This window comes from Oryzias latipes, chromosome 3 (assembly GCF_002234675.1).
Source record: "Oryzias latipes chromosome 3, ASM223467v1".
NCBI lineage: Eukaryota > Metazoa > Chordata > Actinopteri > Beloniformes > Adrianichthyidae > Oryzias > Oryzias latipes.
In genome coordinates this window covers 34510861-34534780 of record NC_019861.2, presented here as the reverse complement: position 1 = coordinate 34534780, position 23920 = coordinate 34510861, and the positions used below count along the sequence as shown (strand labels likewise).

The 23920-nt window shown below is 38.9% G+C and overlaps 1 protein-coding gene across 1 annotated transcript; it reads left to right on the top strand.

The window, feature by feature from the left end:
- Window positions 1-1478: 1478 nt before the first annotated feature.
- LOC105358505 (adhesion G-protein coupled receptor G2-like) lies at window positions 1479-4384 on the top strand. Its single transcript, XM_023950909.1, has 5 exons — window positions 1479-1797; window positions 1883-1982; window positions 2650-2779; window positions 3427-3583; window positions 3798-4384. Exons 1-5 carry the CDS (start codon window positions 1488-1490, stop codon window positions 3905-3907), a joined length of 807 nt encoding a protein of 268 aa, XP_023806677.1. The 5' UTR covers window positions 1479-1487; the 3' UTR covers window positions 3908-4384.
- The last annotated feature ends 19536 nt before the right edge of the window (window positions 4385-23920 follow it).

The window sequence follows — 23920 nt, the reverse complement described above, 5'->3', positions numbered from 1 at the left end:
CACTCCATTTTTGTGTCCGCGCTTGGATTCTGCAAAGCTCCTCCGGTTTCACAACATGATTAGGACACCTGATTTTGTATCTGTATATATGGTGCATCACTGAAAGAATTACCATGACAGTCTGTTTGACAGTGTAAAGCACATTAAACGGTCTCAATTAGAAACACATTTTTACCATATTGGGATAAACTGTTGGGCAGTTGCTGTGATTTCCGAGTATGTTTATGAAGACTCTCATTCATCTAGGTTGATTCCATCACAGTGGTAGGTTTAGGGGATGTCATCTGGACTTAGTTTTTAGTTAGGAGACGTGTCACCTCTTATCCATGAGGCTTTGTCAATTCTGATTTCAGAGATTATTTTTCTTTTAAAAAACCTCACATGTTCACTTCTGACTATTGCACAAAGAACTTTTATTTAATCTGCCCACATGTTGAAAAGAAACCATCAGTAATTTTCCTTTACATCTTTTACGACAAATATAAGTACAGAAACTATGCTATGCCCGCAGCGGAGCACGTTAGCTTGCTATTTCAGCATCCGGGCGGCTGGCTGGCCGACAGACAGAGAGCCACTGCGACATGAGGAAGCAGCCAGCTCGGGCCTTGTTAATCATATGATATTTTTCTTATTTTTATAGAGACTATAATAAATAGATCGCCTATTTTGATTCTTGATTTTATTTTTCTCCTCTTGAACTACTGTGGGTCACAGAAACACAGAAGTGCCTTTTGCAGCAGGACGGAGTGCGTAACGGGAGAGACTGTGAATGAACCCAGACATGGAGACGTGATTACCGATGCTTTTGTAGAGCTTTTTCAAATAAATAAATCCGATCTCTAAACATACTCCATGTCTTCCATACACCATCATTATATATACACAGACAGAAATGTGAAGGTATCTGCTGTAAATCCAAGTATTGCTGTGTTTATGAATGACTAATCACATGAATTAATGTTTCGTAGGAACTAATTTATGTTTTTTTTTTACCCATGTCAGGTCACATGCGCTGTAATTTCTTGAGAAATATGCTAAAAAACAATAATAATAATGAATTACTTTCAGTTTATGTAACCCAAAAGCAGCACTAGCAAACATCTGTAAAGAAGGCAATACAGAAATCAGACATAAAATAGGAATATAAAAAGCAAAATATAAGACTTGGCCCACCCCAAAGAGGGCTGTAAAGTGTATAATGTCCCATTGCAAATCCGCTGGACACTCTGACTTGGTGGGGGTCTGACACGATGGTTGATATGAATACATTTGTAGCTCTGATGTCCACTATATGGATCAATATCAAAATGTACTTTCCCTGCAGGTATCCGCTTCCCTGTCCTCCACCGACCAGCAGATAATGTCATACATTTCTGAGATCGGCTGCGGTATTTCTCTTTTTTTTCTAGTGGTCACAGTTTTTGTCTTCTTCACAATGAGGTACTGAAGTATTTTCTGTTATATATCCTACATCTTACAACCCATATATGGTATTCAATAACAATTGCTTATCACATCTTCTCTACAGGAAAATCAAAGTTGATGATTCTAAAAAGATTCACATCAGCCTGGCGATCGCCTTGATCCTCCTCAACCTACATTTCCTTCCCAGTGAGATGGCTGCAGCGTCCTCCTCTTCGGGCCTTTGTGTTTACATGGCTCTTGCTCTCCACTACTCTCTGTTAGCTACCTTCTGCTGGATGGGCTTGGAGGGGTTCCACCTCTACCTTCTCATCGTCAAAGTCTTCAACATCTACATCAATAGATACATGTTGAAAATCAGTGTGGTGGGATGGGGTGAGTGTCGTTAGCTGAATGGAGACACGTTTAATGGTGTACATTGAAAAAACAGTTCTTTGTTTATTTTTTTTGTTTGTTTCAGGTGTTCCAGCGGTAATTGTGTTGATTTTGCTGTCAATAAACACAGAGTTTTATGGCAGATTTGCAGTTGTGGACTCATCCAACTCCACTAATAGTACAATGTAAGAAAAACTAAAGAACAAAATTGAACATCTAGCAACTTATTTTAAGTTTAAAGTAATGCTGTCAGAAGTCAGAACTGTCTCCCCCTCTGGTCACCATTGGGAACTATCTCCAGAGTTCTAACCACACTTCCTGGATGCTCCACACCCGACTCTCATTTCACTCAATCAACCGCTGCATACTTAAGTTCTGCACTGAACTCAGCGCGAAGTATTGTTTGTGCCACTCTGCCTACCTTACTGAGCGTTATTTCTGGACCTGGTCCTCTGTCTTCTGACCCTATTTGCCTGCTGCCTGCCTCGACCCTCGCCTGTATTTTGACCATCCTATCTCTCCTCGGATGAACTTGTTATTGACTGCTGCCTGCCTGGCCCTGATTTAGCTTTGCAGACTTTCAGCTGAGCTAATAAGCCTGCTGCACTTGGATCCAGCTGTCTGCCTGTTCTTGTGACAATCGCAGTTTTTTAATTTTATTTTATCCATCAAAATTATTGGGGTCTAATGGTATTAACAGTTTTTTTTGCAAATCCACTTACATTTTAAAAAAAGAATTGCTACCTACAACTGCAATGACACAAACATGTGTTCCTGGATTAAAGAAATAAATCATTTATAATTTAATAACTTATTAAGTTATAATAGTTTTCTTTGCTTTCTTTTTTGTAGATGCTACATAACCAATGAGAACGTAAAGTGGGTGACCACAGTGGGAGTGTTTGGTCTGATGTTCCTCTTTGTCATGGTCGTGTTTTTGGTAACAGTCAGAAATCTGATGACAAACTGCTGTCAGAAAGAGGTAAGATCCACAAATTAGGGTATTATTTTCTATTCATTTTTAGAACACTAGCTTACTGAATGACAAAGTTATTCAGCATCCGTGGTGGGGTGGTCGACCTCAGATTAGAAAACTGCAGGTTCGAGTCACGCCTTGCCGTCCATGTGTTGAAGTGTTGGGCAAGACCGTAGCCGCGGTTACATATGCAAAATATCTTGATCTTGATCAGATCAATGGCCCGATTAAATTCCACATCTAGAACGAGACATATAGAACGAACGTTCACATGGTCACACTTTTGGGCGTAATAAAACATTTGGGCATGCGCAGTAGTGTTAAAATACCAGAAGAGTCCCGTTGTAAACAAACTGGGTTGCCATGTTTTGATCTGAACAAGTCTGATCAGGGCAGAGTATTCCGAACGGCGTGTTCACATGACGCATTTTTAATCTGATCAGGCATTCTTTCCGATTACTTTTGTCCATGGAAATGCAGCTACTGACCCCACATTACTTCTGGAAAGTTGGCACCAGTGAATGTGGGGAATGGAGAGTGACTGTGTGAATGGGACTGTGACTGTAAAGCGCTTTGGGCCTTCGAGGAAAGTAGAAAAGCGCTTTACAAGTTTATACCATTTGATTATTTTGTGTTCTTTACATGTCCCTCAGTTCAAGCAGAAGAACTGGAAAGGACTGAAGCAGAACGTCTGCACCGTGCTGGTCCTCATCACTCTGCTTGGGATTACCTGGGGAATCATCTTCTTCTCGTTTGGACAACTGACCACTCCTGGCCTCTACGTCTTCAGCATTTTGAACTCACTGCAAGGTGTGGACATTTGAGATTTTATTTTTTAACTAAATACAACATTTAAAGATGGCCCCCAAAATAAAACCAAAATCAATCTCAATTTCTTTCTAAATGTGTTCAAAACAGCACATTTCCACAAATCACAAAGCAAGTGTTGGGCCTGATGGGCCTCAAACTGTAGAATATTTCATTATTGAGTTCTTAAGCTTTATTTCTCTTTTGTCTCCTGCAGGTTTTTTCATCTTTCTCTACTTCGTTTTCTCTCTAAGAAAAACCAAAGACATCACAACTTCACCAAGTGAGAAACCAACCACCACAAGCTCCCTGGATATTTTGGAGTAGCATCTCATCCAAGTGGACTTTTGTTCTTCAGTCCCGGACCTGAGTTCAGTGATTCTGACATTGATAACATTTGCTTTCTTTGCAACATTTTTTTTAACTATGGTGTTGTGCCTTTAGCAGATATTTACGTAGCAAATTGATTTTCTTTTTTTATGAACATTCTCAAAACTTTACAGTGATGATTTAATTTTGAAAGTATTTTATTTTGAGGTAACACATTATATAAATATTATGTTAATCTTCCAATTATTTTATTAAAATAATTAGTTTCACACTGCTACCTGTTGCGCAGGGAAGGCAATTAGTGAGACACACCCTGCCTTCACCATGCGGCCACTACCCCTCCATCTTCAGTTGGAGTGAGCAGTCTTTGCTGGTGAGTTGTTTTCTGCGGTCTCCCGATATTCTAAGTTAGCTGTTGAAAAATTGGTTTTAGATTCCTAAATGTATTAAAGATTGGATGCTATTGACATGAAATTGCTGTAGAATCGTTTAGATTTATTTTTAACTATCTTTTTAAGTGTTCTTTGGTGCCAGTTTTTAATGGCATTTTTTTTCCTTTTGATCACGTAGGGAGCTGGGGGGTATTCCAGGAAGCATGTTTAAACTAGCCTGACTTTCAGCCTGAACTCTGGCTGAAATCCGCCTGAATTTGCTTACTCTGGGTGTGTCGGTTCCAAAAGACCCGGATATGAGTTGGTGTAATTACGCTCGACTTGGTAACCCTGGGTTAATGGACGAGCACGTCAAGTACAGAAAGACATTCTCAATGGATCGCCGATTTCCGGAGTCACCATGGAAACGCGTGTTGAACAAAAGAGAACGCCATGCTTCAGTGAGATGGAAGTGAGACGGAGTCTGAGCTTGTAATGACGGTGTATAAAGATTATACGTCCATCAAAAAAGTAATATGGCTGCATCAGCAAAAGAAAGAGTTTCTGCTTGTAGTAGAAGAACAAAGTAAATGCACAATTTCTGATCGTAGTTCCATTTTCCTTGTGACGCATATATATATAACTTATCCAATTTTGCCAACTTACCGTAAATGAATTACTTCTATTGTTAACAAGTAATTGAGTTAAATTTATTCAACCTAATTTCTTACATCTATAAAACTCAATAATTGTTTATCCAACTCAAATTTACATATTTATCTAACTAAATGTCATATTACCCCAATTCAAATAATCTTTTTTCCATCTTAATTAATTATAATTCTTGAACTCTCATATACAGTAAACCCTTGTTTTTCGCGGGGGTTACGTTCCAGAAAGAGCCCGTGATAGTCAAAAACCGTGAAGTAGAAACCTCTATTTTTTTTTCAATTATGATACAATTAAATACTCTATTATACATTGAAAAGAAAGAACAAACCATTTTATAGGCTCAAGCATTTGTTTCACAAATCAAAGTACTTTAGAAACGTTTTTTAACAAATAACTTCTGTACTGTACTGTCAAATAATAATTTTAATCATCAATGTGAACAGAAGGCGTCAAATCGCGGAGATTAGCCCCGCCCACCGCGACCCGCGTAATTGGATTAAACGGGAGAAAATATAAAATGATGATTATGAAAAAATACAAAGTACAGTCGCACAAATAGTGACTCGGGTGTATTTAACTGCTCTAAGTTCAGACTGAGCCGCTGCATCCTGACTCCTGATTTTTCTTTTAAAGCCCGCGGTGCAGCTGCAGGTGTGTTTGTTCGGGAGAAGAACATAGTGATCGGCAGTTGGTGTCGCTCTTTTTTCTTCTTCGCAAAAACATCCTTATACACCGACATGCCAACATCAAGAGAAATTGCAAGTACATAATGTAAATTTGGCAAGCTGTTTTACGTACGTGTACATATTAAACTGCAACGTTATTGACGCACAGGTAGAGAAGAAGCAGAGTGGCTTTTTAGCCAATCAGAATGCCGAACACAATGCACGCTGCAAATGCGTGAAGTAGCGAAACCGTGAAAAGTAAACCGTGTTATAGCGAGGGATCACTGTAACTCTAAGTTTGAGCCGGAAGATATTCTCATTTTTATAAAAAAAAAAAAATGTTATGCCTAAAGTTCATACATTTATTTAGGAATTTCCATCATTGTCAGTATAGTAATTAGTGGTAGGGATGCTATATAAACTTATCATCCTCTCCCTCCTTCTCACTCATGGTGGAGAGACTTAAGCTTAGTAGGACAAAATAATTCATCAAAACATGGTGAAACACAGTAAAACAGCTAAACAACTAAACACATTTGGTCAACAACCGCACTTAAATCCAAATCCGTCCAGACAGGCAAAGGGAATGGTATCCCACAATCCATTGCGGTGTCGATCTAACAGCAGCACCAATGTTACTCCTAATTAATTAGATTAATTTGAATGAAAGTAAAATAACTGTCTGAAAACTATGTGTTATTTTTAAACTGACTTAACGAAAAAATGATTTATCTTAACTGAAGCAAATAATTTAAGTTAGATCAAAGTATAAAGTTTATCTTTCCAACATCCATACGTGGTTTTATCACCCTCTCAAGGTGGAAAAAGTATTATCTGAGCTTCTTCATCCACTAAATCGTCTTCAAATGGACACGCCATGTCACCTCTCTCAAAACAAACTAACCTTCAACTGAACCTGCTTCAGACCAGGTTATGTTCAGAGCATGAGTTGCTATGGCAACTTGACCTACCCTGAAACATCCCTCCATTTCTGGAACCAAAAGCTGAGGTTATCAACTTCCTTAGCCTCAAACTTACCGTGGGAGCTAGCATAACCTGCTTTCTGGAATACCCCCCTGCACTTGTGCTGTCCACTAATGCCATGTTCTTTTGCGCTGTTTTAAAGGTTGGTTTCAGCCATTTTGTTTTATTTTGTTTAATACTATATTATTTTAAATGCTGTTTTATTTACCAAGTATGTGTGTTTCTTTTTGTTTTATTATAGTTTGGTGTTGTGTCCGAGTGTATTTCATTGAAGAAATTGTAATTTTATTAAATTTTTTGGATGACTGTAATTGTTGAGTTGTAGTGAGCAGTCTGTGCTGGGAGCTGCACTTGTGCTGTCCACTAATGCCATGTTCTTTTGCACTGTTTTAAAGGCATTAACCCTTGGGGCATTTTAGATGACCCCACCCTTACATTGTCGTGTTCTCCCTACCATGACGAAGGTGGATAAAGGTGGAAAGATTTCATGTAATCCATGAACACCAATTAGGATCACAAATCATTGAAGAAAAAAGGTTCAGAGCACTGTTTAGTGGGTCTAGATGACCCAACTCCCAACGGTAAAGTGCCTAGGATAGCACAAGGGTTACAGATGCAGTGACCAGAATTGAGTCTCGTCCTCCTTATTGTGCAATGACGACCAAACTGAACCTGTTACACTTAGCCCAAAGGGATTTTTCAACAGCTGTCATAGTTACATGAGTCTGTATGGGATGTTATGGATGAAAGAAATCCATAGAAGAACTGTAAGCTATGCTAAAAAAATGCATATAAGAAAGCTGTAAAAATACATCAATACATCCCTGGTTTATTGTTATAATAACAGCCTTTATATGTTCTTAACAATTTTTCTCCTGTCAAAACCCGGTCTGTTTCTCCCTGGTTCACTCCAGAACTCCATAAAATAAAAGCATAATGCTGCCAGTTAGACTGGCTTTGCAAAAGATCTGACCCTCCCATTCAGAAGGAAATCTACAAAGGACATATTTTACAATACAAGGACTTGGTTTCCAACACTAAAAAGAATTATTTTTTAACCCAAGGTATTTTTATTGAGTTTAACATTATACAAACATAATTACAGAGTTCTGTAAGTCTGAAAGACAAATTACTGAAAGAAGTGTTTATAATAAAGAAAGGAAACAAAAAATAAATAAAAAAACAAACACATAATAATACGTAAGAATAGTAAATAAGATTAACAAAATACCCCATACCATTCCCTGTTACTGCCACAGTCATACCATCACTCCATCACGCATGACCTGTACTATGTGCTACCATGCAGCTAAGCATTATTTTACTGAACTGTTTGCAAATAAAGGAAATTCTTTTTTTTTTCTTTTTTTCAAAATTGTTTTTATTGGATTTTAGAGCAGCAATAGTAAACACATGATAACAACAATGATTACACTTTTTTTTTTCCCTCCCCCCCATTGAAACCTAGAACAAAAGCAAAAAAACAAACAGAAAGGCAATACACATCCCATCACTAAGCCTAATATACACCAAAGACTTACAATAATAGTAATGAATCATTAAAATTAAGAAAATAAAATGGCAGCACAACATGTGTGATATATCAAAAGAAACTCTCCAGGGATCACGAATAGGACATGTGTAAAGCATTAGAACACACAAAGAAAAAAAAAAAAAAAAAAAAACATAAAGAGGGTCTTCATAAATAGAGAACAAATAGTTCAGGTCAGTGATATTTTAAAGTAACAATGAGTGAGCGCAAACGAAATAATCGAAATACCTAAAAGTATATTTTTTAGGAAAATGAGAGCCAGCTAGGTGGGTATGTTACGTGATTGTAAGGTGTTAACATGTCCAAAAAAGGGTTGCCAAATTTTAAAGAACTTGCCCGTGGCACCACGTAGAGTAAACTTAATCTTTTCAAGTTTACTATAGTGCAAAACATCCTTGATCCAGATTTCTAGCGTAGGAGGACAGGGAGACTTCCAACACAACAAAATCCTGCGTCTTGCCAAAAAAGTGAGAAATGCCACAAAATCAGATTGTAGTGTTGGCAAGTTTATCATATTGGGGATGACCCCAAACAAGGCAGTTAACGGCTCAGGTTTGAGGGGCAATTTGAGGGTCTGCGATAAGAATCCGAAGACGTTAGTCCAGTATTGTGCAAGTGATGGACATGACCAAAACATATGAGTAGAAGAGGCGGGGGAGTGGTGACAACGATCGCATTCAGGATTAATATCTGGGTATATCCGAGAGAGTCGAGATTTAGTCCAGTGTGTTCGGTGCAAAACTTTACATTGAATCAATCCATGTTTAGCACACAATGAGGAGCTATGGACACGCTTCAGGATTTTGTCCCAAAGGTCGTCCTGGATCACAAAACCCAAATCCTGTTCCCATGCCATTTTGACCGTCGCAGTTGAAGACTTGCACATAAAACATATCCTCTCATACAGACATGATATCATCCCTTTTGATAGTGGTGGTGGAATCATAAGATTGTCAAAATCATGGTCGGGGGGTCTGGATGGAAACTGGTGAGTGTTTTCCTTGACAAAACTACGGATTTGTAAGTAGCGGAAAAAGTGGTTCTTTGGAAGACCGAATTTGGAAGTAAGTTGTTCAAAGGAGGCAAACATGCCCTCAATATAGAGGTCCTTGAGCGATCTGATACCCAAGGAGACCCAAACGGAGAATGCTCCATCCACTGTTGAGGGCCGAAATGAAGGGTTCTTTGCAATGGGAATTGTAAGGAAAGAGATTTTATTTTAAAGTAACGTCTAAATTGATACCAAATTTTCAATGTGGCTTTGATAACAGTGTTATCGTGATATTCAGGGCTCGGTAATTGCTTAGGAGCATAGATTAGTGATTTTAAAGAAGACGAGACACAAGAAGAGGCCTCAAGGCTCAACCATGCTGGGGCACTCTCTAAGCCATCTGCCTGTAGCCAATACCTAATGACGCGAAAATTGCATGCCCAGTAATAAAACAAAGTTTGGCAGGGCCATCCCTCCTGCACACTTGGGTCGTTGGAGGTATGTTTTACGAATTCTAGGAGGCTTGTTGTTCCAAATGAATCTAGACAGAGTCTGATCAAGCTTACAGAAAAAAGAGATTGGGATAAAGGCAGGGACGCATTGAAAAAGGAAAGAGAACTTTGGGAGCACGTTCATTTTGATTGTATTAATTCGGCCAGCTACTGACAGGTGAAGTAGCGACCATCTGTCCAAATCACTCTTAATTTTGATTAAGAGTGGGTCAAAATTTGACTTAAAAAGGTTCTCAAATTTCCTGGTAACCTTCACCCCCAAGTATGTGAAACTATCTAGTGAAACCTGAAATGGGAGAACGGCAGTTGGATATGCTTGAGCAGCAACATTCACAGGAAAAAGTTCACTTTTCCCAAGGTTCAGCTTATAGCCTGAAATAAGGCTAAACTGGTGAAGAGTTGAGAGCAGAGTAGGAAAAGAGAGAGTGGGCTTCGAGATATAAAGAAGCAAATCATCAGCATATAATGAAATTCGCTGTTCCATTCCATTTCTTGTTACTCCGGCAATCTGGCATTTGGATCTAAGTGAGATGGCCAAAGGTTCTATAGCAATAGCAACGAGCAATGGCGACAAAGGACATCCCTGCCTCGTACCTCTAAAAAGAGGAAAAAATTCAGAGTGAGTGTTGTTTGTTTTGATTGAGGCAAGTGGGGAGGTATACAAAAGCCTGACCCAAGAAGTGAACATTTTACCAAATCCAAATTTCTCCAAGACATAGAAAAGGTAATCCCATTCAACTCTGTCGAAAGCCTTCTCAGCATCTAAACTTATGACAAACTCAGGCTCGATGGTGTCTAAAGAGTTATAGAGAACATTAAACAACCGTCTGAGATTGGAAAAGGCATATCTCCCTTTCATAAATCCTGTTTGGTCCGGACTGATCACTGATGGCAAAATTCCCTCAATACGCATAGCTAGAAGCTTGGCAAGAATTTTATAATCCACATTTAATAGGGAGATAGGGCGATATGAGCCACAGGATAAAGGATCCTTTTCCTTTTTCAGGATAAGGGATACAGTTGCTTGTCGGAGAGATAATGGGAGGGAACCCACTTCCAGTGAGTGTTTAAACATATTAAGTATTAAAGGTGCCAATTTAGGCATAAATTTTCGGTAGAACTCAACAGGGAACCCATCCCGTCCAGGACATTTAGAACATTGCATCTTATTTATAGCCTGCAAAATTTCTTCAATCGTTATGGGCTCCTCTAATCGATCGCTATATGTATGTTCAATTACCGGAAAATTCTGACAGTTAAAGAAGGAGTCCAGGGATGCAGTGCTGGGTGTACACTCCGAGGTGTAAAGTGATGAGTAGAACTCACAAAATTGGTTATTAATTATTTGAGGATCTGTGGAGATTCCATCTGGTGTCTGAATTTGGGGAATGAGATGCGCTGCTGCTGCACTACGAAGCTGATGGGAGAGTAATTTGCTAGCCTTGTCTCCGTACTCATACTGAGAGTGTTGCAATTTAAGTAAAGATTCCTCAGCTTGAGTTGATGATAAGTGGTCAAACCTAGCCTGTAAAGACAACCTGTTGTTATAGATCTCGGGTGATGGGCAGGCAGCATAAAGCTCATCAAGTTGTAATATTCGCGTGGTGATCTCCAAAACCTTTGCCCTCCTCTGCCTCCTCTCATAGTCAGCATAGGATATGATATGCCCTCTGATGAAAGCTTTAAAAGTTTCCCACAGAAGGGAGGGAGATATACCTGGTGTGACGTTAGTGGCAATAAAGAGGTCTATCTTAGATGCCACAAAGGCTGTAAATTTTTCGTCTGCAAGTAGTCGTGTGTTCAAGCGCCATGGAGGAAATGAGAAATTTTTGCCAACTGCCAGGTCTAAAATCACTGGAGCATGATCAGATATGACTATAGCATCATGGGAGCAAGAGCGAACATGCAACACAAGCCGACTATCTAAAAGGAAATAATCAATACGAGTATATGTGTGGTGTACAGGAGAAAAAAAAGTGTATTCTCTGCGTGAGGGATTAAGAAAACCCCATGTGTCAATAACTGAGAATTCCTGAAGAAAAGTATTAATAACTTTAGATGAATTTGATTGTCTGCTAGGCTTATTTGAGGATCGATCTAGTTGACCAAGCCAACAATTAAAGTCCCCCCCAAGAACGAGGAAATGGGAAGTTAACTCTGGGATTTTAGAGAAAAAGGAACTAAAAAAGTTATGATTGTCCCAGTTGGGTGCATAAACATTTGCAAAAATGAATTTGGTGTTAAATATGCTTCCTTTTACAATAATGTATCGACCATTAGGGTCAGCAATAACGCTGGAGGGAACAAAAGGAACAGATTTATGTATTAATATGGCTGCACCACGGGCTTTTGATGGAAATGCAGAATGAAATAACTGGCCCACCCAACCTCTACGGAGCCTTGAGTGGTCTGAGATTTTTAAATGTGTTTCTTGTAGGAACACAATCTCAGCACCCATGTGTTGCAGATGCCGAATAACTTTGCTCCTTTTAATAGGCTGATTTAAACCTTTACAGTTCCAACTACAAAACTTATAAGAGCGACCTGCTGGTCGGTTACTTGTGCCACTCATAACAAAACGATAGGTAGTATATAAAGTGTGACACTGAACAAGATAAACATCTGAAGACCAAGAGAAACAAAACAGTAAGACAAAAACAAAAAAAACCCAAATAAACATACCCCAAAATGCTGGAGCATCTTCCCAAACAAGATGCGCGCACCCCTCTCATTACAAACTACTAGGCACTTCCTTCGCACCTCTTGAAGTCCCAGCAGAGCTCCGGCTCCTGTCGGCTCAGAGCAGCAACAGATACAAGTAAAAATTGTGTTTTTTCAGTAAAAATAATAAAAAAATAAATAAAATAAAAACAAAAAAAAATAAGGCACCCCTCTACTAATTAAAGCTTAAGAAAATACTATAAAAATATAAATAAGTAAAAAAAAAAAAATATATATATATAAATATATGTATATACATATATAAATAGATAAAACTAGAAAATAACATAGATAAACAGAATAATATTAGAACTAAGAAAAGAAAAAATTGTTAGGAAATAAAAGCTTAGAAAAAGTAAATAAATAAATAAATAAAAATTACGCAGCCCGCACATAAACCTTAGTGAGATGAAAAGTGGTTGTGCATCTTAGGAGGTAGAGTTTCCCAGAATCTTATTGGCAAAGTCAGTAGCTGCTGATGGCTCAGTAAACTTACGCACCGCCCCGTCCGGAAGGGTAATTATCAGTTCTGCAGGATAGAACAGACCAAATTTGACACCCGGACAGGTGTGCAGTAGACGCTTGACACTTGTAAACTCTGAGCGCTTCTTGGCCACTGCAGGTGTAAAGTCAGGAAAGATGGAGATCTTTTTGCCCTGAAAAAGGAGAGGTGTGTTGGCCCCCGCCTGACGTAGCATCTTTTCTTTAATGTGAAAATAGTGCACCCTGACCAGCAGAGGTCTAGGGGGGGCCCCTGTTTTGGGTTTTGGGCCAAGAGCTCTGTGAGCGCGATCCAGCAGGGGGGGTTCATCCAATTTCAATAGATCCTGTAGCAGTTGGGAGGTAAATTCCCTGGGATCGGGGGTTTCCGCACCCTCTGGAACACCAATCAGACGGATGTTGTTACGGCGTGATCTTCCTTCTAGATCTTCACATTTGGTTTGCAGGTGTTTGACCTCCTCCTTTAGAGTTTTCACAGTGGCTTGCAGAGAGCTCAGGTCATCACTGCATGTTGTGGCTGAGACCTCCAGATCTTTGATGGTGGCTCCCTGAGAGTTGACAGTGGCTTGTAGGGAAGATACAGCAGCTTTAAACTCCTCCTTCACGGATGAGATTTCAAACCGCAACGTATGAGTAACTGCATCGATCTTACTGTCCAGCTTATCACAAATGTCCCGCTTCAAAACTTCCAGAGCCCTGGTAAATGTGGCTTCATTGAGCGGCGCACCCGCATTGGGTTCCCCGTCGGCCGCCGCCGTCATAACTGCATCCACATGAGCCTCAGACACAGAGCCCCGGTCAGGAGTCTGCCGCTGGGAACCACCCGCCTCAGATTGTCCCCGTTTCTTTCGAAGATCTTTTTTATCTCCCATTTTGACCGCAGATGCGAATTTGCAAATCGGATTAATTCCCCAGTGAAGTCGCCACTAGCTTGGCACGGATATGATTAGCTTTAGCTGCGACGGCCAAGTTTTAGGGAAAAGTTCCGTATATTGCTTTCTCATGCGTAACTCACACGGCGGCTGTCCCGGTGGAAGATTGTGAAGTCGTAGGGGACCGGTTGCATTGTGAGGGTTGTTTATGGGATCCAAGTCAGAGGAACGTGCTGAGGCTAGCACTGCTAACCGACCGGGAATCCGGAGGAAAAAGCGGCGCCTCTGTAGCGGCCTGCTACAAAAGTAGAGAAAAAAAAGTTATCTTCCTGGCTCGAAAAGTTAAGTTATGGACCTCTTGGTTATTTAAACATCAAAAACATGCTTCAGGCTGGTGGAAAAAAGAAATAAAATGGGATAAATGTGCTTTAAAATGATATTTATGTTGCTGCTCTGGGGAGCCTCGGGAAACACATCTTCACGCCATGGTGTCCAACAACGCCCTCAAATAAAGGAAATTCTAACATTATTTTTTTCTTAAATGAATAATATCTTTCAATGCCATAACAGTTTTCCTCCTCATTTCTATTCCGATGACAACTGTAATTTTCTTCAGTCATTCTTTAACCAGAAAACTCCAGACATCCATCAGCATCTCCATTCCTCATTCATACTTCTCAAGCCACACTCAGTTTATCCAACTGAATTCTTTAAATCTCAACTCTCACTCATTTGCTCTGGTGTTCCTCAAGGTTCTGTTCTCGACCCCCTTTTCCATTCCATACCTACTACCCCTTGGCAATATATTCCGTAAATTCAGCATTGATTTTCATTGTTTTGCGGATGACACTCAGCTCTACCTGTCAAGTTCATTTTAGTTCATAGTCTGGTCACATCGACTACTGCAATGGACTTCTCTCTGGTCTTCCCAAGAAAACTTCAGTTGGTCCAGAATTCAGCTGCCCGCATCATCACCAGAACTCATTCCTTCCATCACATCACTCCTGTTATGCAGCAGCTGCACTTGCTTCTAGTAGCTTGCAGGATTCAATTCAATTCAAGCTCCTTCTCTACACGTTCAAAGCCCTCCATAACCTGGCTCCCTCTTATATATCAAATCTCTTCCATATAGACACTCCCTCTCTCTCTCTCTCCTGTCTTCTTCTTCCCTTCAGTATTCCGTTCCTCCGGCCCGTATGGTCACCATGGGAAGCCGCGCCTTGAGCCGCTCGGCTCCCAAACTCTGGAACTCTCTCCCCCCAGACCTCTGTAACATTGACTCCTTTTCCATTTTTAAATCCAGACTGAAAACCTACCTGTTTAAATTTGCTTCCCCTGATCACAATTTTTCATCTTCTGCTATCTTATTTTATAAATGATTTTAACCTAATTTATTGTTTTAAACATGTTGTGATTTTATTGTTTTCTTTTGAATCTGAACAGTGTCCTTGGGTGTTCTGAAAGGCGCTTTTTAAAAAAATGTATTATTATTTTATTCCTTGTTTAGACCCACTCCAATGAAAACTGTTTTTCTGTGTTTTTAATGTGTTCTTGGGGCAATGTTCTCGTGATAGAGGATATATAAAGGAAACGTAGCTTTAAATTGCCTTCTGAGAATTTCTTTATTCATATCACCATGAATCAGGAGTTACTACGGCAAGCCAATCTGCTCTGCCCCATTCTGCATCCGCTTATAGACAAATAGATCCATACATCTTCATTGACCTCATCCAAGCTGTCATCTGGCTCCAAACTGTACGGCTGGATGGCTCCAATATTGCTCTCCATTTCTGTTTCACCACTGATGTTAGGTTGTGGGTGTGAGAGGCTTTAAGCCAGGGGGAGAGCACGTAAACAGATGGATGATGGGAAGAGACCGGCCTTACTCTGTGCCAACACGATTTTTGTGTAGCTTCTAAAATGACTGACACAAGAACCCAGGTTACCTGGAAGTGAGGTAGATCTTCTGTATTGTAATTGCATCAAAGCTTCAATTTTGAGTTAGTACACAGTGTGCACACATTTAAATAGGTTTTGCATCTGCAAATAAATTTTTTGCATTTGCAAAAAAATGTTTCACATGCAGAATTATTTTGTGCTCTTGCAGCATCAATTTTTTCCTTGTGTAAAATAGATTTGTGACTAATAAATATTTTAACGTGAGAAAAACATTTACAGCTACAGATTTTTTTTTCCGTTTTCAAAGATATTACCAGGTACTTAAAGCACCACATACAACACGTGTGTTCTTTCTGCAAGAGCATGCACATATGTAAACAGATACAACTTCAGACATTTTAACACACATATTTGGTCTCAACTTGTTACCGCCAGGTCAACTCCATAAAGATGGGATTAAGGCTTTATCCCAAGCTGCAATCAAAAAACTAAATGTACTAAATGTGTGTAGATGTAAGCTCTAATAAAATGTAAACACCACACAATTGGTTTGAATAATAAATGATTGCTTTTATGAGTTTAATTATTGTTTTCTCGATATTTACATTGTTTATTTTACATAAAATATGTGTTTTAATTTATTGTGTGTTTGATTTGATGGTTGTATGGGTCAACAGACATGTAGTTTCACAAGGGACATCCATCTGTACCTCCATCTGGCTATCCATCCATCCATCTATAATACTCCCACATTTGGAATGCCTACAGTAAGGGTAAGCTGAACCTATTGACCTTTGACCTGAACCTTTGATTTCTAAAAATTATGTCACCACGACTTTTGGATGATTACATACCAAAACTACATGCATTAGGATGTAAACAGGTCAACAGTGTTGTTTCAAACTGAAACTAGGTCGCCTGATATTTAAAAACAATATTTAAATCACATATTAACCTAAGACAGAACCCCTATGTTAAATAAATTGTAATGTGGTCAGTTTAGCATTTCTCTACAGTATGCATTTCTCTACTACCAAAAAAAAAAATACTCAAAGGTTGCCCCATTGATCACCCATATAATTGATTGTAGAAAACAATGCTGTTTCATTTACTTTTCTGATTGGTGTAGTTTGTTGTTCAGTATTTGTAAAGACTGAAAGTGTGTTGTAAATGTGTTGCAAGATTCGAAAACTTATATATTCTTTTTTTCTTTTTGCATTTTTTTCTAGTGTTTGATTTTATTAATTAGTGTATTAAGTGTTTGATTTTATTAATCAAACACTTGATTGATAAAATTATTGGGAAACAGACCTCCTATTACCCAACAGAAAGTGAAAGCATAAATACTGGACTACTGGATAACTGTGCACGTGTTGTGTAAGAAAAGGTTTAAGCCCCAAAAGCCATGTTGTGCGTTGTTTTTTTGCATAGCAAATAAGCCCAAAGATAAAGTGGACTTATTAAAAATATAAAACTAGTTTAGCAAGTACAGTTATGTCTTTGTTATTTTGAGTACTTTTGAATGTCATTTGCTTATATGTCCGCTGAAAAAGCTCTAACTTCAGTTTATTCAGTTACTTAAGTTTGGCTGTCACATCATTTGTGCTCTGTTCACTTACAATAAAGACATCAGCATCCTTCAAGGTACGTTCATTTTCTCTTTTGTCCACATTTAAATGTTTGGAATTCAAGCGAATGGAAAGACTAATCATTTTTTTCACTAATAAAATCCATAAAGCTTTGGTTATATTTAACAAAGACTTACATGTGTATTATTAGCCCTCATTGATCAAAATGTCCAACTTATGTAAAGTTATTTTCTGTCATCAAGTTTGTTGAGAAGGCACAAAGTTTCCATTTTTAGGTACGCTGCAAGTGAAAATAATCACTTTGTGTGTTTATTTATTGGGTAAATGCTGACGGTAAAACTAAGCAGTAACAGTAGCCCGAATAAAGTTTTGATGGTTATTTTCCCTACCTGATATTCTGTTGTTTATACTTTTTTTCATTCATAGTTTTAAAAAATTATATTTCAAATAAAAGTTAATGTTTTCCCAGGTCTTTCAGTCTGTTTACATGACATTTGAGTACTTTCTAAATTCATTCACATCAAAACACTCAAAAAACTATATAGTGTCCAGTGTCCTGGATATTAATGCAATTCAGACACACGCTTACTACATCTTTTTTAAACACCTAATAATGTCCCCCATTTTTTTTAGTAAAAATAAATTAATTTGAACACTTTATGTAGACTATTAATAAATACACTGTGTTCTTGTTATAAAAATAAAAAACTTGGGTTATTTGTAAAAAATGAATTTAACTTTTTTTAATGAAAAATTGTTCTGAACACAATGCTCTCACTGGACACTTTAGTAGGTCTACCTTGCTAGTACCGGGTTGGACCCCTTTTTCTTTCAGAACTGCTTTAAATCTTGGGGGCAAAGATTCTACAAAGTTCTGGAAACATTCCTCAGAGTCATTCCGTCTGGCATCAACAAGGCAATTCTGCCCAAAGAACCGCTGCTCACTGGATATTTTCTTTTTTCGGACCATTCTCTTTAACCTTTGAGCTATCCTAGGCACTTTAACATTGGGAGTTGGGTCACCTAGACCCACTAGACAGTGCTCTGAACCTTTTTTCTTCAATGATTTGTGATCTTCACTGGTGTCCATGGATTACATGAAATCTTTCCACCTTTGTCATTGTAGGGAGAACATGTCGAAGTAAGGGTGGCGTCATCTAAGATAGCACAAGGGTTAAACCAAAGATATGGTTGTGGGTGAAAATCCCAGTAGATCAGCAGTTTTTGAAAAACTCAGACATGCCCGTCTGGCACCAACAACCATGTTCAAATTCACTTAACCCTTGTGCAATCCTAGGCATTTTAACATTGGGCGTTGGGTCATCTAGACCCACTAGACAATACGCTGCACCTTTTCTCTTCATGATTTGTGAACCTCACTGGTTTCCATGGATTACATGAAATCTTTCCACCTTTGCCATGGTAGGGAGAGCACGTCAATGTAAGGGTGGGGTCATCTAAGACAGCACAAGGCTTAAATCACCTTTTTTCACCATTCTGATGTTCAGTTTGATCTGAGGCAGATCATCTTGACAATGTCTACATGCCTAAATGCATTGAGTTGCTGCCATGTGATTGGCTGATTAGAGATTTGTAGTTGGACAGGTGTTTCTAGTAAGATTCAAGATTCAAAGGGTTTATAATCATATGCACAGTAGAGGAACGGGTTTCCCTGTTCAATAAATGTCTTACCTTGTTAAATAAAATAAAATAAAGATAGAAAAGTGGCCAGTGAATAATTATTCGCTAATCTAATGAGCATCAATTCACACATTTGCTACCATTTTGAAATAATTTGCTCATAATGTTTAGTTTTTAACATGTATTTTTATTATTTAAAATTTTCTGACACTGAATTTTTAAGGGTTTCATAAAACAGTAAAAATAGGAACTAAGAAAGAGTGTGTGTAATGCTAATATTGATTTTGAAATTTTTTAATCATTTGTTGTCTACATTTAAATTCTTTTTTTTTACAGAATGAAAATCTGCATTTTATTTGGGTTGCTGGCTTTCATCTGTTTAAAGAAAAAAATTTGGAATTATTGCAACAAGGCGGCATGTAACAATAGTCATGACTACTCAATAACCCACATGAAAATGATCAAAAGAATATGTGAGTCAATTGGACATGCAAGTAATAAAAGCAGTGAACAAGCACAATCACATTGCAATTGGAATGCAACTACTATAAGTCCCACAGAAACAACCAAAAAGACCAGTGAGGAGTTAAGTACAAAAAGCAGTAAGACGTCAAACACAAACCATCATGAAGAGACAAGTACAAGAAGCAAGGAGGATTCAACAACTGAGAATACTGGAAAGACAAGTGAGGAATTAACTACAAGCAGCAGTGAAGAAACAAGTACAAAGAGCATTGTAGATTTGAATACGGAATCAACTACGAAGACCAGTGAGGAGTCAAGTACAAGAAGAAATGAGGAGTCAAGTACAAAAATCAGTGAGGAGTCAAGTACCAAAAGCAGTAAGACATCAAACACAAACCATCATGAAGAGACAAGTACAAGAAGCAAGGAGGATTCAACTACTGAGAGCACTGCAAAGACAAGTGAAGAATTAACTACAAGCAGCAGTGAAGAAACAAGTACAAAGAGCATCGTAGATTTGAATACGGAATCAACTACGAAGACCAGTGAGGAGTCAAGTACAAGAAGAAATGAGGAGTCAAGTACAAAAGGGAGTAAGACATCAAACACAAACTATCATGAAGAGACAAGTACAAGACGCAAGGAGGATTCAACTACTAAGAGCACTGCCAAGTCAACTGCAAAGACAAGTGAGGAATTAACTACAAGCAGCAGTGAAGAAACAAGTACCAAGAGCATTGTAAATTTGAATACAGAAGCAACAACGAAAACCAGTGAGGAGTCAAGTACAAACTTCAGTGAGGATTCAAGTACAAAAAGCAGTGAGAAGCCAAACACAAACCATCATGAAGAGACGAGTAAAAGAAGCAAGGAGTATTCAACTACTGAGAGCACTGCAAAGTCACCTGCAAAGACAAGTGAAGAATTAACTACAAGCAGCAGTGAAGAAACAAGTACAAAGAGCATTGTAGATTTGAATACGGAAGCAACAACGAAGACCAATGAGGAGTCAAGTACAAGAAGAAGTGAAGAGTCAAGTACAAAAAGCAGTGAAGAGTCAAGGACAAAAAGCAGTAAGACGTCAAACACAAACTATCATGAAGAGACAAGTACAAGGAGCAAGGAGGATTTAACTACTGAGAGCACTGCAAAGTCAACTGCAAAGACAAGTGAGGAATTAACTACAAGCAACAGTGAAGAAACAAGTACAAAGAGCATTGTAGATTTGAATACAGAATCAACTATAAAGACCAGTGAGGAGTCAAGTACAAGAAGAAATGAGGAGTCAAGTACAAAAATCAGTGAGGAGTCCATTACAAGAAGCAGTCAGAAGCCAAACACAAACAATCATGAAGAGACAAGTACTAGTAGCAAAGAAGATTCAACTACTGAGAGCACTGCAAAGTCAACTGCAAAGACAAGTAAAGAATTAACTACAAGCAGCAGTGAAGAAACACGTACAAAGAGCATTGTAGATTTGAATACAGAAGCAACAACGAAGACCAGTGAGGAGTCAAGTACAAGAAGAAATGAAGAGTCAAGTGCAAAAAGCAGTGAAGAGTCGAGGGCAAAAAGCAGTGAGACGTCAAACACAAACTATCATGAAGAGACAAGTACAAGAAGCAAGGAGGATTCAACTACTGAGAGCACTGCAAAGTCAACTGCAAAGACAAGTGAAGAAATAACTACAAGCAGCAGTGAAGAAACAAGTACAAAGAGCATTGTAGATTTGAACACGGACGCAACTACGAAGACCATTGAGGAGTCAAGTACAAGAAGAAATGAGGAGTCAAGTACAAAAATCAGTGAGGAGTCAAGTACAAAAAGCAGTGAGAGGCCAAACACAAACCATCATGAAGAAACAAGTACAAAAAGCAAGGAGGGTTCAACTACTGAGAGCACTGCAAAGTCAACTGCAAAGACAAGTAAAGAATTAACTACAAGCAGCAGAGAAGAAACAAGTACAAATAGCATCGTAGATTTGAATACGGAATCAACTATGAAGACCAGTGAGGAGTCAAGTACAAGAAGAAATGAGGAGTCAAGTACAAAAATCAGTAAGACGTCAAACACAAACTATCATGAAGAGACAAGTACAAGAAGCAAGGAGGATTCAACTACTGAGAGCACTGCAAAGTCAACTGCAAAGACAAGTGAGGAATTAACAACAAGTAGCAGAGAAGACACAAGTACAAAGAGCATTGTAGATTTGAATACGGAAGCAACTACAAAGACCAGTGAGGAGTCAAGTACAAGAAGAAATGAGGAGTCAAGTACAAAAATCAGTGAGGAGTCAAGTACAAAAAGCAGTGAGAGGCCAAACACAAACCATCATGAAGAAACAAGTACAAAAAGCAAGGAGGGTTCAACTACTGAGAGCACTGCAAAGTCAACTGCAAAGACAAGTGAGGAATTAACTACAAGCAGCAGTGAAGACACAAGTACAAAGAGCATTGTAGATTTGAATACGGAAGCAACTACAAAGACCAGTGAGGAGTCAAGTACAAGAAGAAATGAGGAGTCAAGTACAAAAAGCAGTAAGACGTCAAACACAAATCATCATGAAGAAACAAGTAAAAGAAGCAAGGAGGATTCAACTACTGAGAGCACTGCAAAGTTAAATGCAAAGACCAGTGAGACCAGTACGACGAGCGGTAAGGAGTCGTGCACACAAGTACCTTTAATTGAAACTACTCTACTTCTGTTTTCGTTTTTCTTTAGGGACTTAACTAGATAAAGGCATAAAATATATTGTGGCTATTATATTATAAGAAAAGTTGAAGTGGATGCATATAGGGATGGGTACCGAGCCCTGGTAATGGCCGAGATATGTGAGCCTTAAAAAATCCTGGTCAAATAAAACTCCAAGTTCTCCAATTGTGGAATTGGTGGCTATACAGTACTTGCGCCATCCAGGGAGACTATCTGAGCAGACAGAGCATCTCTGAGGTTTTTAGGACCTGGTATAATGACCTCAGTTTTTTCTGGGTTCAAGAGGAGGTAATTAATTGTCATCCAGGTCTGGATGTCTCAGATGCAGGCATTCAGTTCTTTATATTGTCATTCAGGTCAGATTTAATCGATAAATACAACTGTGAATCGTCTGCATAACAATAAAAAATGATTGCTGTGTTTCCTGATTATGTTTCCTAGGGGTAGCATATAAAGAATAAACAGGATGGGTCCTAAAACTGAGCCCTGTGGGACTCCATAGTTAACTCGAGTGCACTGAGAGGAATGTCTATTTACATTAACGAACTGGTACCTATCGGATAAATAGGATTTGAACCACTGGAGGGCAGATCCTCTGATCCCTATGTCAGCTCTAATCTTCTGATCTCTACTGTGGTCGATGGTGTCAAAAGCTGCACTGAGGTCTAACAGGACTAGAATAGAAAGTAGTCCCTTTTCTGAGGCCAATAACAAGTCATTAGAGACTCTAACTAGTGCAGTTTCCGTACTGTGGTGAGTTCTAAACTCCGACTGAAAGTATTCTAAGTGGCTATTGTCCTGTAGGTGGTAGTAAAGCTGCTTAACTACAACTCTTTCTAAAGGGTAAGTTTGATATTGGTCTAGAGTTGGCCAAGTTGCTAGGATCTAAACTGGGCTTTTTTAGAAGAGGTTTAACAACTGCATATGTAAAAGACTGTGGCACGTAACCCATTTACAGAGAGGTAATCATTAATTAGGGGGAAGGTTTCGTTAAGAAGTCTAGTGGGAATTGGGTCTAACAGACAAGTTGAGGATTTGGAGGACATAATAATTGATACTATTTCCGTTTGATCCACAGCAGTGAGGCAGTCTAATGTTACAGAGGTTTCTATGGAGGCCTCCATTTCTACCGCTTCAGCCTGCTGATAGTATAAATAACTTGATTAAAATTATGTCTAATATTTGAGATTACCAAATCTCAATTATTAGACAATGATTATGAAAAAAACAGGTTTTCGAGTCTTCCTGTTTGGGTAATTTATAGACAATATGATGCTTTCAAAGGAATTATAAACATGTTTGACTTTAGGGCTGAGAAGTAAGCTAGACTGTGATATTAATGCCAAACCACCTCCTTTCCCTGAAATCCTGGACTTCTGATAGTGAGCATAAGTGGGGGGGGGGGGGGGGGGGGGGGGGGGGTTGCTTCATTCAGTCTAACATAGTCATCCTGTTGGAGCCAAGTTTCTGTTAAGGCAGGTAAACTAAGTTTGTTATCATTAATGAACTCAATGACTAAAAGGGACTTAGAGGAAATGGATCGAATGTTTAATAAACCGCATTTAATGACATCATAATACTGCTTGTGAGTACTATGCTGTCTGTCACTAAGGTTTCTCTGACGCGTTTCTTTCTCTTGTCTTTCAGCACATAAGCTAAAGCTCAAAACTGCTTGACTTTCCCTGCATGTGTTTTGCACCAGCACTTACCCTAAGGGAGGCTCAGAGGAGTGTTTTACACTGCTGCTCTGTGCCCGGGTCTCGTCTCTGGGTTGTCAGGTTGACCGACTAAGACTAGCAGAAATGTTCCTAGAAAGAAGAGCGGCACCGCCCAGAGTAGGATGGACGCCATCTCTCTTCATGA

Bases quoted from the DNA above. Each gene is read 5' to 3' on its own strand.
- LOC105358505 (XM_023950909.1), top strand. From the start codon at position 1,488: ATGGTATTCAATAACAATTGCTTATCACATCTTCTCTACAGGAAAATC. The intron at 1,983-2,649 runs GTAAGAAAAACT...TCTTTTTTGTAG, and splicing joins AACTCCACTAATAGTACAAT to ATGCTACATAACCAATGAGA. The intron at 2,780-3,426 runs GTAAGATCCACA...CATGTCCCTCAG, and splicing joins CAAACTGCTGTCAGAAAGAG to TTCAAGCAGAAGAACTGGAA.